General features: G+C 42.5%; 1 protein-coding gene across 2 annotated transcripts in view; it reads right to left on the reverse strand.

The window, feature by feature from the left end:
- The window catches only part of Cfdp1 (craniofacial development protein 1), an 85,875-nt gene extending 74,276 nt beyond the window's left edge, over positions 1–11,599 (reverse strand). Inside the window, exons 1-3 of one of the 2 annotated variants that reach the window (XM_027406051.2) lie at positions 11,388–11,598; positions 5,133–5,250; positions 625–835 (exon numbers count right to left, since the gene is read on the reverse strand). In XM_027406051.2, coding sequence (XP_027261852.1) covers positions 625–835; positions 5,133–5,250; positions 11,388–11,451 — 393 coding nt within the window. In that variant the 5' untranslated portion in view covers positions 11,452–11,598. Of the gene's footprint in view, positions 1–624; positions 836–5,132; positions 5,251–11,387 lie in introns of both variants that reach the window. The other variant, XM_027406052.2, reaches the window with a different exon arrangement.
- Positions 11,600–17,930: the final 6,331 nt, after the last annotated feature.

A 17,930-nucleotide genomic window follows, 5' to 3' on the forward strand; every position in this document is an offset into this window, starting at 1 on the left:
CGAAAAACCAAAAAGGAAAAGAATTTTTGCAGAGGACCTGAGCTCAGTTTTTAGCACCCAAGTCAAGCAGCTTATAACTACATGTAACTCCAGCTCCAGGGTGAACTAATGTTTTTGGCCAATGTGTACATATACCTTACACATAGGCATGAACATATACTCAAAAATAACAACAAATAAATCTTTTTAAATTTTTATTTTTACTTACATGTATGCATATATATAAGCCACAGGTGCCTCTGGAGGCCAGAAGAGGGCATTTAATCCCCTGGAGCTAATTACAACTACATGATATGAGTGCTGAGAACTAAACTCAGGTCCTCTGGAAGAGCATTAAGTGCCCTAAACCTCCGAGCCATCTCTCTAGTCCAAAAAAATAAATCTTTAAAAAGTTTATAAAGGTCTGCTGGAAATTTATCTGATTAAAACAGCTCTTTTTTCCCTGTAAGGAATACTTTGCTTTTAGCTTACTAAAGTCACTATCAAAAGGCATCTAGTTTGCTTTTTACTTTGACAGTCAAATCTCAGTCAGTTTGTAAATTAAAAAAAAAAAAAAATAGGAAGCTACTGGGGAACTGAGGGTGTTTTTGGAGAGGTATGCATACCATCAACCTCTACACTTACCTTAACTTGTGAACTTGAAGCTGCTTTTGACTTTGGTCCCACATCATTAAGGAAGCTGGCCCACAGTTCATCTTCCTTCTTCTTCCTTGCGTTCTCAGACCCAAGGCCTCCTTCTTGCTCCTCTTCATCTTCTTCACTACCACTACCTCCAGATTCTTCCTTGCCATCCTCCTCTTCATCTTCTAACAAGAGGCTACTTTGTTTTCTCTTTCTAATCACCAATAACCACCCAGAAAAAGGAAGAGAAGACAGAATGTAAAATTATTCATTCCTTTTCCTCAATCCTTAGACCACCTTACTCACTTGAAAGTTTAAATCTGTGATTACTAATAACACTATAGGAGAAACAGAGTAGGTAAACTAAGGTTTAATGATTTAAAAATATTTATTCACTTACTTAATGTGTATGTGTGTGTTCCTGAGTACATATATGTGCATTACATGCTCACAAGAGCCTGTGGAGGTCAAAAGAGGGTGTCAAATCCCCTGAACTGACATTAAAGGCAGTTGCAAGTCTCCATGTAGATGCTAAGAACTGAACCCAGGTCCTTTGCTAGAGCAGTAACTGCTCCTAACCTCTGAGCCAACTCTACAGCCCTGACTTAATTTTTTGATTGTTTCTTTTTCCAGAGTTTTTCTGTGTAACCCTGGCTGTACTGGAACTTGATCTGTAGACCAGGCTGGCCTCAAACTCAGAGAGATCCACCTGCTTCTGGAGTGCTGGGATTAAAGGCATGTGCCACCAAGGCATGGCTAATTTTTTTATTTTTTATTCTTGGTTTTTCGAGACAGGGTTTCTCTGTGGCTTTGGAGGCTGTCCTGGAACTAGCTCTTGTAGACCAGGCTGGTCTCGAACTCACAGAGATCCGCCTGCCTCTGCCTTCTGAGTGCTGGGATTAAAGGCGTGCGCCACTACCGACTGGCCCCACAAGTTTCTTATTGTTTTCAAATTCTTGGCATGTTACTCCTTGAGATTCAGAAATAATATATCAGTATCCCAGTATTTTCAGAGTTTTTAAATTATATTTTAAATATATTTCTAATAATCTTCACAGTCTAATTTTTTTCTTGTTCTTTTTTTTTCACAATCTATAATTTGAATAGCTAGAATTTTGTTTGTTTGTTTGTTTGTTTTTTCCAAGACAGGGTTTCTTTGTGAATGTGTAGCCCAGGATGGCTTTGAACCCGTGATCCTCCTGCCTCTGCCTCCTTCAGCAAATCCTACCCGCGTGCACCACCACAGCTGGCATGGAATTCTTATTTAAAGAAAAGAACACATTGAGTCTAGTAGTACTTACAAGTTTAATGACCTCCTGCAGGAATATTTAATGAAAAATTAAAATTCAGGCCTCCCAGTACCATGGAATCACTCATGGATACTGCCCTCCTAAGGGCTTATTTGCATTGCAAATATGTTATACCTTGACAGTAACTGAAGGACTGACATGACATACATTGCATACATTGTGTGAATGAACTCTACAGTGAATGTTGTCTTTTTATCACTCCCCTCCCTCTATTTAATAAAGGAGGGGGCATTGAGCTCACTTGAAACTTACACTTAATAAATTTATTATGTCAAGACCGTTTTTTTCCCTAAGAAAACCCCTCAGGCAGGCATGGTGGTGCACACCTCCAATCTGAGCGCTCAAGGCAGCAGAGGCTTGAATATTTCTATGAGTTGGAGGCCCAATAGGTCTACATAATGAATTCCAGACCAGCCAAGTTACATAGTGAGAGCCTGTCTCAAAAACAAAACAAACAGGCAGATTAAAAAAAAAAAAAATCCAAGAAACAAAGAAAAAAACAAAATAAAAACAAAGAAATAAAAACCCCAACAACTAAAAACAAACGAAAATTCCTAAGAACACCTCATGAGATTAATCTGTTCAGAAAACAGGTTCTATAAACATATGTGCTAAATATTTTTTTACTTCTAAAAGCCACTCCATTTAGAGAACAAGTGCTACTGACTTTCAAATTTGCTTGTATCATTTTCTTACAAACACTTTAAAAATATAGCAGTTTCGGGCTGGCGAGATGGCTCAGAGGTTAAGAGCACTGACTGCTCTTCCAGAGGTCCTGAGTTCAATTCCCAGCAACCACATGGTGGCTCACAACCATCTGTAATGAGATATGGTGCCCTCTTCTGGTGTGCAGATATACATGGAAACAGAATGTTGTATACATAATAAATAAATAAATAAAAATCTTAAAAAAAATATAGCAGTTTCATGCTACCCTCAAAAGAAACAGAAGTTTGGATACAGAAAAAGAGAACTGGGCCCAAGACTTTAAAAAGTACATGTTTAAGTACATGTTTATACTATTTTGACTTTGAGGACATCATATAGTACTTAATGTATTCATTGTGTTGCTTTGGAGCCTCTCCTGGAACTCTCTGTAGACCAGGCTGGCCTTGAACTGAGATTAAAGGCATGTGCCACCAATGCCCAGCCATTTTCTCCATTTCATAAATTGCAATCTGCTTTTTGCTTCAATGCCCAAGACAGAAACAACAGTGATAGAAAGAGTACTTAGAAGATGCCTTTATCTTTTATGATTTTCCTAATTAGAGATGAGACTGTAATTCAGAACATGGCCTATGGAAAAATCAATCAAAAATAATTTAATTTACATAGCCTTGAATCAAACAATTCTACACTTTCAAATCTGACATACAAAAAAATCCTTGTACCAGTATAAAAACATGCTCCACCAATGTTTTCTGCAGCCTTTTGCTGTAGCAAAGACCATACAATCTAATTGTTCTTCAACAAGGGAATGTTTATGTCGAGTCAGGAAAGTGTAACACCACAGTCACTGAGAGAACAAGGTATGTCTAAGACTGCCATGGTGCCCTTTGATGTAATGAGCTCAGTGAGAACTGATACACAGTGCCTCCCTGGAATTACTTTCCTGCTCAGAAGACTGAGACAAGAGGCTCAAGAACAGCCCAGCCAACCCGGCAGTGATGGTTCAGACAGCCAGGATTGTTTCGCAGAAAAACCCTGTCTCAAAAACAAAAACATAGTGGGCAACACAGTGAGACTTTTCCAACACAGTGAGGGGGGGTGTGGTATGCAGTGTGCTAACTTTTTTCTTTAATACCATGTTTTTGTTTTTGTTTTTAATTTATTTAGTATATATACAGCATTCTGCTTCCATGTATATCTGCACACCAGAAGAGGGCACCAGACCTCATAAGGGATGGTTGTGAGCCACCATGTGGTTGCTGGGAATTGAACTCAGGACCTCTGGAAGAACAGCCAGTGCTCTTAACCTGTGAGCCATTTCTCCAGCCCGTGTGCTAACTTTTTTATAATTATGTTTAAATGAAGAGAGCAGGAAATACACACCCACACTGAGTGTGACAGTATCTAAGATAACAGCTTTTGGGTAAGAACAGAGGATGTATTCTATACCAACAGGATTGTTTTAACCAACTGCACATTTTACCTAAGTATTTTTAAAATTAAGGCCTAAAAATTTTTTTTAAAGATTTATTTATTATGTATACAGTGTTCTGTTTGCATGTTTACCTGCAAGCCAGAAGAGGGCACCAGACTGCATTACAGATGGTTGTGAAGCCATCATGTGATTGCTGGGAATTGAACTCAGGACAGCTGGCAGACCAGCTAGTGTTCTTAACCACTGAGCCATCTCTCCAGACCCCCCCTAAAAATTTTTAAACTAGCTAAAGGCCAAGATTTTTTTCAAACAATTTTATTTATTTTTATTTTATATGCATTGGTGTTCTGCTTGATATATCTGTGTCACATCCCTTGAAATTGAAGTTACAGACAGCTGTGAGCTGCCAAGTGGGTGCTAGGAATTTAACTCCAATCCTCTGGTAGAGCAGCCAGCACTCTGCCAAACCATTTTGTTCTTGTTTTTGTTTACCTGCATAGCATTGACTATCCTGGAACTTGCTTTGTAGACCAGGCTGGTCTTGAATTCACAGAGATCTGCTATCCTTTACCTCCCAAGTGCTGAGATTAACAGTGTTCACCACCAATGCCCAGCTGAAGGCCAAGATTTTAATTTTAGAACATCAGCAAATATTTCCCTCATATAGAAAGGTGCTAAAAACCCTGGCAATAGCTGGGTAGTGGTGTTGCACGCCTTTAATCTCAGTATTTGGGAGGCGGAGACAGGAGGATCTCTGTGAGTTTGAAGCCAGCCCAGTTTACAAAGCAAGTTCCAGGAAAGTCAGGACTGTTACACAGAGAAACTCTGCCTCAAAAACAAAACAAAAAACACCAAAAACAAACAAAACCAAAAAACCCTGGCAATAAAGCTAGGTGTGGCGGTTTATGCCTATAATCCCTACAATCCAGGAAGCTGAAGCTGGAGGCTAACCTAGGCTACACAATGAGTTCCAAGACAGCCTGTGCCACAGTGCACACATAAACAATAAATGTAAAAAGAAAGACACACAACTGTCATGAGAGCATTCTCAACAATGAAGACAGCTCTTATTGTAAGGGCCCTGAGGGCAGCATCACCTGGCTGGAATGTCCTGAGCCTTCCTTCTTTTCCCTTTGGTTTTCTCAGCCTGCTCTTCACCATCCACTTCATCTTCCTTCACTAATTCATTGACATCATCTTCACTGTACTCTCCACCTGAAATCATATAACAGGGTGGTCAGACAGTTGGAATGAAGATTTTTCACAAAACATTAAGAGTAAAGTCTGAGCCAGGCATGGCTATGCACACCGAATGCTCAGCACTTGGAAGGTAGAGGCAAGAGAAGTTAAAACTTTTTTCCAGTTACACAGTAAGGTTGAAGCCAGCCTGAGCTTGTCTCAAAAACAAAAACAAACATGAGACCTTGTCTCAAAAACAAAAACAAACAAACAAAACTCCTAAAACAGCAGCAACAATAACACAAACAAACAAAAAAAAAACTTAAGCCCTCTTTTAAGACAAATATCTCTGAGCCAGAAGTAGTGGTGCACGCCTTTAATCCCAGCACTCTGGAGGCAGACAGAGGCAGGCAGGTCTGAGTTCCAACTGGTCTATAGAGCGAATTCCAGATAAGCCAAGGCTACACATGCATACATACACGCACGCACACACGAATGCACTCGCGAGAACAACAACAAACCCCCCCCCAAAAAAAAACAAAACCCTGTGGGAAAGCAACAGGGACAGGGAAGGGACAGGACAGGACAGGGAAGAAATTGGTTTACTAAATAATGTAGAATCAATGTCACTACAGTAGCAGTGAACATCACTGAAATTCAAGTGATATTTTTCATATAACTTACAATATAAAGGGTTTCAAAAAAAAAAAAAGAAAAGAAAAGGTGACTTCAGGCAAGTAAAACAAAAGGTGGAATTAGGACACCCACTGTACCATAAAGTCAGGACGTTAGTTAATATGTCACATTAAGGGTCATATTAAGAGTAGGATAATGCACTGGGAGGTGGTGGCGCACACCTTTAAGCCCAGCACTTGGGAGGCAGAGGCAGGCAGATCTCTGGTCTACAGAGCAAGTCCCAGGACAGGCTCCAAAGCTACACAGAGAAATCCTGTCCTTAAAATGCAAACAAAACAAAAAAGGCTTTTTAAAAGTTATGTGTAAGCAACAGGTATACGTGCATACATGAGTGTAGGTTCATGCAGAGTACAGAGCTGGGGTTACAGGTGGTTTTTAGCTGCCCAGTGTGGACGCTGGGAACTAGAGTAGCCTCTTCAGTTTTGACAGACATATGTTTTGATTCATCTTGGAAGCTGTCTTAGCTAGAATTTTTATTGCTGTGATAAAACATCATGATCAGGCTGGAAAGATGGCTCAGAGGTTAAGAGCACTGGCTGTTCTTCCAGAGGTCCTGAGTTCAATTCCCAGCAACCACATGGTGGCTCACAACCATCTGTCATAAGATCTGGTGCCCTCTTCTGGTGTGCAGATATACATGGAAGCAGAATGTTGTATACAAATAAACAAATAAAATCTTAAAAACAAAACAAAACAACTGGATGTAAGATTTCTATTCCATGATGGAATGCAGGCCAGGGTCCTTGGATTCTCTATCCCATGCCACCTTCCCACTTCTGCTGTCCATGGCTTACCTCTCATCCCTCATCTCCTTCCACAACAGAACGGTGTTCAGAGGAATACAGCCTACAGATACTCTTCATATTGCTACTCTGTGGCCATCTTTGGCAAGCATTCTTTCTCCACACCTTTTTCATCTTGTTGCTGGGGTACACATTGCTACGGGAGTGGCTGACATAAAGCTCCAAGTTCTCCAGGTTCACAAGAAACAGGGTGTGTATGGAATAGGAGGGAAAACTGAAAGGAGCTTTGGAGCACATGCTGCTGGCCTTCCAGCTGCTGCTCTCCTCCAGAGTACATGTCTTTGAAAGGTGCCTGTGAGAGCAACACAGCCCACTCAGCTAGCTCAACCACTTTTTTTTTTTTTTAAACACAGTGTCTCACTATGTACCCTTAGCTAGTATAGAACTCACTATGTAGACCAGGCTAGCACCAGATTCATTCCTCTAAACCTGCTTCTGCCTGCTTCTGCCTCCTAAGTGCTAGGATCAGAAGCATGTATCACCACAGCCAGCACTCAGCTACTATCAGACTGGTGACTTTCAACTATATGCTTATGCTTTCGGATCCTCAGCCTTTTCACCTGTAAAACGGACAGCACAGGCCTTGAATTACTGTGTGATGGGGTGAGTAGTGAGTTATCATTAAAGTATCTTAAAGGTATGTGCACATAAAAGGCATTCTCAAACAGGGAGAACCTCTTTCTAAATAGTGAAACACTGATGTCGGTCCTCTCAGCCCCCTTAAAGACTTAGAGCCGAGAGCTAGAGAAGAACGACCCTTCTCATCATTCCTACTCAACACCATAGTGGAAGTATCGAGCAAAAGAAGTATGTGGAAGTATGGAAGTAGTGAAAGTATGTCAAGCAAAAGAAATATAGAAGTATCAGAAAAGACTAAAGTTTCCTCTTCAGCATTGACATAATTATCTACCTGGAAAATACCAAAGAATCTACAAAGCCTCCAGAACTAATATTAGGGTTTAAAAGAATGCAAGGTTAGCATGTCAAAACCCAAAGTATTGTATTCTCGTATTCTAGCAATATAAACAACTGGAAATAAAAGACCTACATAGAGATGACACCATGTTCACAGACTGGTAGAGAAGACTAGGTTATCAACAGATTCAGTTCAATTCCAAACAAAATCCAGGCACAGTATCTGTGGAGAGACTGAAGCCACATGAGAGAACCTGTCTGGGTGGAGGCCAACAAAAGCCCCCCCCCCCCAAACACACACACATAGTAACTACCTCAGTGCAGAAAGCCTAATACAAGTTCAACAAAAAAGTTCCAGGGCTAGAAAAGTTTCTAGAAGGCTCATTGGCTACAATAAAAACTCATGCCACAGTGCATGATGATGAGACAGACAACCCAGCATCAGGAAAATGGCAGCAAAGAGAAAAGTCCTTCTGAAACAAACAGATTCTACCTACACAGTGATCAGAAAATCAAACACTTTTTATCCTCTGCAGCACGGGGGAGCAAACCCAAGATACTGTTCAAGCCAGATAAGCCCTCTCCCTATCTCTGAGCTGTATCTCCAGCCCAGACAGACTTGCTGGCAACACTGGGGCCCCGCAAGCAAAGCAAAACTTTCACAATTCTAATGGAAAACTACTTCCAACCCAGGCTTTTGTTATCAACCAACCATCAAACAGGCCTGAGGTAACTTTAGACATTCCAGGTCTCATTCTTCCTTGGGAGACCATTAAATGTTCTCTTCTCATTTTGGTTGAACATGTAAAAAGAGGAGACCACATATACCAAGAACGAGAGAATCTGAGGCTGGCACAAACCTAGAATTATTGCATAAGTGGAGGGAGGAGGAACAGGAAATCAAAGTTAAACCAGTTACATACGGACTTCAAGACCAGCCTGGGATGCATGACACCCTGTTGAGAGAGACAGAGAGATGGCAGGGAGACAAGCAGCAGACAGACAGAGAGACAGAACATGGGACTACAGAAAAGGAATAAAGGAGCCCTGAACAAGTGGTAACGATGGCGGGAGACCCAAGGCTTAAAATTCCGACAGAGAAAGAGAAACCACACCAAAATGAAACAAGACCAAGGCAAAGATTAAGCTTCCAAGAGATAGAGATAAAAACCCAAGGAGTCTAAGTATTCTGGGAGATGATCTTGGCAATTCTGAAAGCTCAGAGTCAAATTAATGGTAAGAGTGTGGACAGCTAAATTAAAACTGAATGGGATAAAAACACCTGCCATCAGGCTGGAGAGCTGGCTCACAGGTTAAGAGCACTGGCTGCTCTTCCAGAGGTCCTGAGTTCAATTCCCAGCAACCACATGGTGGCTCACAGACATCTCTAATGAGACCTGGTGCCTCTTCTGGTGTGCAAGCATACATTCAGGCAGAACAATGTATACATAATAACTAAATCTTAAAACAAAACAAAACAAAAAAAAAACCACTTGTCACCAAGCCTGACAACCTGAGCTCCATCCCTGAAAACACATGGTGGAAGGAGAGCACCAACTATTCTTTGTTGTCCTCTACCACATATGTGCACACTGAGGTCTCACACATACATACATGCACTCTAAATACAAGTAAAACAAAACACAATTGTTAATACCAGAGAAAGATAGTCTGGTTAAAGCAATCACAGCACATGGCTCAGCTGAGAACATGGTCCATACAATCAGCAAAAAGGTAAACTTGGAATACTTATCTAATCAAAACAAGAACAATGGCAGGAAGAATTAGAGAGGTTGAGGAACGTATGTTAGAGACAGGAGAATGGGATCTGGTGTTAAGAAGAGACTCAAAAGAAACTGGCAAAGCCAAGTTGGAAAAGGGGAAAGCAGTTTCCTTAATTGAAGTATGCATAACTTTCATTAAAATGAAATGAAAACTAGTTTCCAAAAGTGATGACTCTCGTTGTTGGCAGAAGAACAATATTAGAAAGGGTGTGTGTGTGTGTGTGTGTGTGTGTGTGTGTGTGTGTGTGTGTGGTGGGGGTGAGGGGTGGCTCAGAGGTATAACACTTGGCTAGCATGTTTGATACCCTGGGTTTTTATTCCTCAGCCTCTGAGGGTGAGGTGAGGCCCGGGTGGAAGAAGAAAATATTGGTAAATAGGATGAGGAAAACAGCCAGAAAATTATGGAGAATCCTAGTGAAGAATAATGGTTGTTTAGAATGAAATGACAGCCATGAAATTGGCTGGGATAAGTTTCCAGATACAAGAAAGCTTTATATTTTAAAGTTGAGGGAGGGGTCTGGAGAGATGGCTTAGCCTTAAGAGTACTTTGTTACTCTTGTACTCACGTGGTGGCTCACAGCCATCTGTAACTCCAGCTCCTTCTGTCCCCTTCAAGCTCCCAGCACACAAGCGATCATGCAGGCATAACACTCACATACATAAAATACAATTTAAAAATCTAAAAACTTGACAGGGCAGTGGTGGCACATGCCTTTAATCACAGCACTTAAGAGGCAGAGGCAGGCAGGTCTGTCTACAGAGCAGGTCCCTGACAGCCAGGACTACACTGAGAAATCCTGTCTCAAAAACAAAAACAAAGTGCTGGAGAGATGGCGCAGTGGTTAAGAGCACTGGCTGCTTTTTCAAAGGACCCAAACTCGATTCCTAGCACCCATTCAATGGATCACAATCGTCTGTAACTCTACTTCCGGGCGGATCCGATGCTCTCTTCTAGCCTCTGAAGACACCAGGTATGCATGTAATTCACAGATAGGTGTACATATAGGCAAAATACCCATATACATAAATAAATGAATAACAAATTTTTTAAAGATTTGTCTTGACCTCGAATAAGTTGAGATTCTTAATGTGCCCTCCTCCCCAAGAAAAGATAGAGAAGTCAGGTCCTCCGGGAGTGTGTGCTACACTTCCGGAGGACCTGACTTCAATTCCTAGCATCCATGTTGGGTAGCTCCTAAGTGAGTGTGACTCCAGCTCCAGGGTATACAACATCATCACCTGGCCTCTCCGAGCACCTGAACACATACCCAAAAATAATAATAAGGGGCTGGTGAGATGGCTCAGAGTTTAAAAGCATTGCTGCTCTTGCAGAGGGGCAGGGTTTGGTTGCCAGCACTCACATAAGCAACTCACAACCACCTGTAACTCCAGTTCCAGAGGCTCTGGATGCCCTCTTCTGACCTTTATAAGCCCTAGGCATGCACATGCTGCACAAACATACATGAAGAAAAAACACTGGTATACATGATATAATTACTCTTTAAAAATAAAACTTTTTAAAAAGTTCTTAAAAGAGAGCAATGAATAGCCACCGCAAAGAGACAAAATACACTATCACATGAACTTTCTGACAAGCCAATCACTTGCGAACCCAGAGGCAGACAACTCAGTCTCAGACGACGAGGGGGCTGGCAAGTCCCTGAAAACAACCTCCAAAGTCCGGATCGGCTTCCAGAACGCTTCAGAGCGACGGTGCGCTCGCCCAGCCTGCCAGCTTCACGCGCCAGTTCCCGCGCTCCGAGGGGGCGGCGGCCCAGGAGAGCAGCTGTGCAGAACCGACCCATGCGCGTTCCAGGCAGGCTGTGGGCCGGGGTCCTGAGGACGGGGACGCGGGACCCACGCGCCCAGGGAAACGCGAGGCCACGAGGCCCACGCCCTGAGGAACCTGGAGAGCCTCGAGTGAGGCGTGAAGCGTGGGAACAACCTTCCTCTCGCTTCAAGACGAATCGCTCACCTGACGGCACGTAGTCCTCATCCTCGTCCGACGTGGAGAAGTCTTCGGAGTCGAATTCCTCCATGCTACTGTCACTTGGGGCCTGCTACCCACACAACTGCGGCCACTGCCCCCAAATAGCAAACCTCTAGGGCGAGACCATAGAGGTGCTGGACCAGCAGCTAGGGTAGCCCTGAAGGCGTGCACACATGCGCAGATGGTGCCACGTGGTCAAAAACGACACTTCCGGCTGGTATGATCGATCATCCTACACTCTCCGGGCCCTTGTGGGATTCCGAACCCTCCCAGAAGCGATGCATGCTGGGGCTTGTAGTCTTTAGCGCTACCGTGCATTCTTGCTGGAGAATGGCCTATCTGCAGGAATACAGTTGTCTCTCTTTATACCACTCATTTTATTTTCAAATTCGCTTACTCGGTAAAATTTTTTTGTAACTCTCAAGTCAATTATTAAAATGTTACTCCCGGACACGCGTTGCAAGTAAAAACTAAGAGTCGACGATGTGCTAAGTTCCCAGAGACTTTTGAGCAAGGCTGAGGCTCCGCCTTCTTGGTTCAACTCTATTGCTAGCCATCAAGTATTTTAGTGCAGTTTTAATGCCTTTCCCCCATGCATTTTGAGTTTTTCTGGATGATTTTGCAGCCAAAAGTGGCTCCCAAAAATACTACTGAAACGCTGTCTAATATTGTAAGCGCAAGGAGGCTTACTGAGAAAAATCTGCCTGCTAAATTAAGTTGCGTTCAGGCCTGAGTTTCAAGTGTTGTTGGCAGCAAGTTCGATGATAAAAAATCAGCAATCGGGTAATCAACTAAACAGAAAAAAAAAATTATCTGTGAGTGAAGCCACTGCACAAAGTGCTAAACTGACACCTATAGTACATGAAGAAGCAATGGAAACGGAATTAAATTTGTGGGTATGTTGGGACTGAAGAGATGACTCAAAGGTTAGGAGTACTTGCTGCTTTTGCAGAGAACCTGAGTTCGGTTCTCAGTACCCACTCTACAATGGTGCACAACCACACTGGAGTCCTGACTTTAGTGCACACCAGACATACACTTGGTACACACACACATGCAGACACATACTCGTAAAATAAAATAAGTAAAAAATTGTAGATTCATGAGATGGCCTGTCAGAAAACCATAATGTGCCCAGGCCTTTAATCCCAGCACTCATAAGGCAAAGGCAGGCAGATCTTTAAGATCAAGGCTAGAGTGAGTTCCAGGACTACACAGAGAAACCCTGTCGACAGAGGGGGGTTGGGGGAAGAAGAGAGGAGAGAGAGACAGAGAGGAAGACAGAGAACCACAATGTGAAACCGAAAGCCAAAGAAATCTTTGTTTTTATGCTTCAAACACTGCCTTTCTCAACCAGCCCCTTTGTCAAGGTATAATTAAATCTTTCAAGGCACACTAATCAAGGGAGCTCTTTTTGTTGTTTGTTTTTTGAAACAGGGTCTCAGTATGTAGCTCTGGCTGACCTGGAACTCAGTGCTAACACCCATTTCCACCCAGTATGCATTTATGCCAGTATCCATGGATTTCCCTGTCTGGGCATTTTATGTAAACAGAATAATACGATATGTGGTCCTTTGTGGTTGCCTCAGTAGGGCATTTTCAGATGTGGAATTGTTCCCTCATATAATAATGTTTTACCGTTTGAGGAACTGTCAGGCTGTTTTCCAAGGGGCTGCCCTGTCTATATCAGCAGCACATGAGAACTCATTTCTCTAGCTACATCCCTGCCAACACCCTATGTTGTCTTTCTTATAGGCTATGAAATAGCATCTTTTCATAGACTTGATTCGTATTTCCTTGATGACAAAAGACGTTAAATAGCATGTCCTTATTGGTCATTGTATATGTTCTTTGAAAAAAAAAAATGTGTTGTCAGTCAGGTGTGGTGGTACATGCCTTTAACCCCAGCAGAGGCAGACAGATCTCTGTGAGTTGAAGGCCAGCCTGGTTTCCACGGTGAGTTCCAGGCCAGCCAGGGATATATAGTGAAACCCTCTTCCTCTCTCACACACACAGAGTCTCCTCAGAATCTGCCCATTTTACAATGGGTTTTACTGACAGCATAAGTACTTTCTGTATCCTGGGTGTCTGTCTCCCTTATCTCTGATTGGAGAAGTTCCTCCAGTCTCCTGAGGCCTCTTTACACTTCTTGGTAATTGAAGGGTCAGTCTCTGCTCAGATGGAGTCACTAAAAGTCAGGGAAGAGTCAACACCTCCTGCGGCTGTTTGAGCAGACCTGAGTGTCTGGAACACCAGATGACTCATAATGGAGTCACAGCTAACTGCAGACCCTCTAATTTGGCACCAAAACCCAGAGCGTTGCCTGCTTCCTGCCCTTTGTCTGAAAACACACTGCCTGGACATACTGAGCCCTCCCCCCCACTTTCCCCAATATCCTCACATAACAGGGGTTGTGTGTCATTCGGACAGATTGGACAGCAACTTGATAATATGACCTTAACTGATTGGGTAATGTATGTATATATGCCAGTGAACATACACATTAAACCAGATCTGCACATCGATGCTGGTCTCTGGCGTCTGCTTCCATGGAAACTTGTCATGGCTTTTTCTCCCTCCCCCCTACAGCCACCTGTGAGAGGGAGCAAAACCACACAGGTAATTCCTTTTGAACATGAATTTTTAGTGTTGATGAAGTCTAGTCTATCTATTATTGTGTCATCCTTGTATGCTTTCGGTATTCTATCTAAGAAAACTGCCTAAGCCAAGATCATGACTCTTACTTCCACATCCTAAGACCAGAGAGTTTTTAGTTCTTACATTTAGGCCTATGATTCCTTGAAACAGACTCTTCCGCTTTCAAACTTTATTTGGTGTGTGTGCCCTCTTGCATGTGCTTGCATCATGAACATGCAGGGATAAGAGGGCACTCTGCAGAGCTCTGTTCTTTCCTTCCACCTTGCAGGTCCTAGGGATTGGACTCAGTTCGTCAGGTTTGGTGGCAAGTGTCCTTGCACACTGAGACATCTTTCTGGCCCTAAAACAGACTTTTCTTACCTGAAAATAATAGAAAAATAGAAATACTTAGACATAATCTTTTGAATTTCACTGTTCTTGACCTTATTATCCTTGGATATTATAAACACTCCCTGTGATCAATAGTGTAGCTCATCATGGAGGGGAGTCTCCAAAGACATGCTGGTATTCACCAGCAATCCTCCCCAATTTCTCCTATCACTGAATAAAGGTCAGATTCCCAACTAAAATTCCCAACCAGTTTGAGAATTATTGCATAGTGTCATGTAGCTATGAGAGTCTCTTTTTGAAAACTATTGCATAGTGTCATGTAGCTATGAGATTCTCTTTTTCCATTCTTTTTTTTGAAAAAGGGCCTCTGTAGCACAGAATGGCCTAAACTCACCCTCACACAAGAGCATTGTGACAACGCTCTTGCCTCAGGCTCTAAGCACTGAGATTACTGACCTGAGTCACCATACCTAGCTCTTTATCTAACAAGGGCTACCTATATGTGATATATGCATGTTCGCATGTGCACATAAGTGTGTATGTGCTGTGTATGTTCGTGTTTGCACTTGTGCACATGTGGAAACTAGAGGTTGGTATTGGATGTCTTCCTCAGTTACACCCTGCCTTATTTTGAACAGGGTCTCTCTCTTTCTTGAACCCAGAGCTAGCCACCTATCCTAGGAATCTCCTGTCTCCACCTCCTGAGCACTAGGATTTACAAAGTGGCCTCCACGTCTGTCTAGCATTTTTGAGGCTGGATGCTGGAGACTTGGTTCACTGTTCTCTTGGCAATGATTTAAAGGATTATCTCTACCAAATTCAGCACTTTTACCTCTTCATCTTCTAGTCTCCACATTCAAGCTCGGCTTGTCACTTTTATGGAAACCGAAAGTTCCTTTCATTATGTCTCAGGTCCATATAATTCATGGGGACTTCTGGCTGAACCCTGTCTGTCCACACCTGATACTCTGTATCCTTCCAGGATGGCAGAAACATGTCTCTTGATCTGACTGGTAGTCACATAAGTACACACATATGTAAGAATTTACCAAACTGTGCAGTCAAGATCTGTGTACTTACTGTATGCTTAAAAAATTTACATCGAGGCAGGTGGATCTCTGTGAGTTTGAGGCAAGTCTGGTCTACAGAGCTAGTTCCAAGACAGGCTCCAAAACAATAGAGAAACCCTGTCTTGAAAAACCAAAAGAAAAAAAAAATATAGCTGAGTATGGTGTGCCTTTAGTCCCAGCACTTGAAAGGCAGAGGCAGGGGGCTGGAGAGATGGCTCAGTGGTTAAGAGCACTGTCTGCTCTTCCAGAGGACCCTGGTTTAATTCCCAGTACCCACAAGGCAGCTCAGGATCCAGCACCCTCATAAAGACATGTCTATAGGCAAAACACCAATAAGATTAAAATTAAAAAAAAAAAAATACCAGATGATCATTTTACTGAGCGGTGGTGGTGCACGCCTTTAAACCCAGCAGCACTCAGGAGGCAGTCAGGCAGATCTCTGTGAGTTCAAGGCCAGCCTGGTCTACAAAGTGACTTATGAGTTCCAGGATAGCCAGAGCTGCTACACAGAGAAACCCTGCCTCAAAAAAACAAAATAAAACAAATAAACAACAACAAAAAAAGTGTGTGGAGGGGAGGCCCTGGAGTGATGGCTCAGAGGTTAAGAGCACTGGCTGTTCTTCCAGAGGTCCTGAGTTCAATTCCCAGCAACCACATGGTGGCTCACAACCACCTATAATGAGTGCTCTCTTCTGGCCTGCAGGCAGACAATTGTATATATAATAAATGAACAAATCTCTAAAAAAGAAAGAAAGGCAAAAGTAGACATATCTCTGTAAATTTGAGGTCATCCTGGTCTACATAGCAAGTTCTAAGACAGAAGCAGAGAAAATAACGAACCCTGTCTAAAAACAAAATGAAACAAAACTTTAAAAGATAGAATGGATGGTAAACTACCTGAAACTGAGTGACCCATCTTGCTGAAAATAGAATAAAGGCATATCAGTCACTTGAGAACATTAAATTATGGAAATCTAGAGTTTCTCTTCCAGTGGGCCATTTAAATAGTAAATTATTTGCATACTACTCAGCTATCCTCGTAGAAGAGCACACAAAAGCTTATTTTGTTTTTTTTCCCCATATGTATGGTGTAAGTACATGTTTACATGGGTTTGGGCAGATGTTCCTGTGGAAAGCAGAGGCTGACATTAGGTGTCTTCCTCATGCTAGACTTTATTTACTGAGGCAGGGTCTCTTGATGAACCTTCAGGGATCCAGTGTCTCCCTCCAAAGTGTTGCAATTAAGAGTAGTCAGAGTAGGCAGGTCCCCATGCCTACTTAGCTTTTTCTGTGCATGTTGGGGATCTGAACTCTGGTCCTCATGCTTGCACAGCAAATGCCTTACCCACTGAGTCATCTTTCTAGACCCCATACAAAGCTTCATGATATGAATACATGGCCTGATCAGTAAAGTTAATGAGTGAAGTTCACTTTAAGCAGTTTAACCACATCTTTGAAAAAGAATTTTATTATGATCTGGAGAGATGGCTCAGAGGTTAAGAGCACAGACTGCCCTTCCAGAGGTCCTGAGTTCAATTCCCAGCAACCACATGGTGGCTCACAACCATCTGTTATGAGATCTGGTGCCCTCTTCTGGTGTGCAGATATACATGGAAGCAGAATGTTGTATACATAATAAATAAATAAAATCTTTAAAAAAATTAATTTTATTATAAACTATTATAAAGTTGAGCATAAGTCAAGTGGTGGTGGCACCCACCTCTAATCCCAGCAGTGGGGAGGCAGAGGCAGGCAGAGTCCAGCCTGGTTCACAGAGTGAGTTCCAGGACAGCCAGGGCTACACTGAGAAATCCTGTCTCCAAACAAACAAACAAAAATGAAAAAAAATTAAGGTGAGTATAAGAGAAATACAGTTAAAACATATACAATTTTATTATAAGCTATTACATGATAAATGTAATTCCCAGAGCTGGCAAGCAGCTGTTACCAAACCTGACTAGAGTTTGATCACAAGGCCCCACATGGTTGCAGCAGAAAGCTGCTCCCTGAAAGCTGTCCTCTAACCTCTGCTGCTACCATTACAAGCACATGCCCTTGCTCCCACCAATAAATAAATTAAAAATGGGGGTGGGATCCAGGCATGGTGGCACATGTCTTTAGTTGCAGCACTTGGGAGGCTGGGGCCAGCAGATCTGAGTTCAAAGGCAGCCTTAAGTTTTGGGCCAGTCATGGCTGCATAGTGAGACCCTGCCCAAAAATAAATAAATAAATAGGGGGGAGTTAAAAAAAATAAAAAAGAAAGAAAGAAAGAAAGAAAGAAAGAAAGCAACTCCAGAGCCAGTGTGGTAGTGCACCTGTAATCCCAGCACTTGGGAGGCAGAAACAGGAAGACTGCCACAAGTTCAAGGCCAGCCTGAACTTCATGAAGAGTTGGAGGCTAGACAAGGATATAGCAAGACATTGCCTCAGATAAAATCTAAAAACAAACAAAAAATGCAATCCCAACTCA

This window comes from Cricetulus griseus, chromosome 3 (genome assembly GCF_003668045.3).
Source record: "Cricetulus griseus strain 17A/GY chromosome 3, alternate assembly CriGri-PICRH-1.0, whole genome shotgun sequence".
NCBI classification, from domain to species: Eukaryota; Metazoa; Chordata; class Mammalia; order Rodentia; family Cricetidae; genus Cricetulus; species Cricetulus griseus.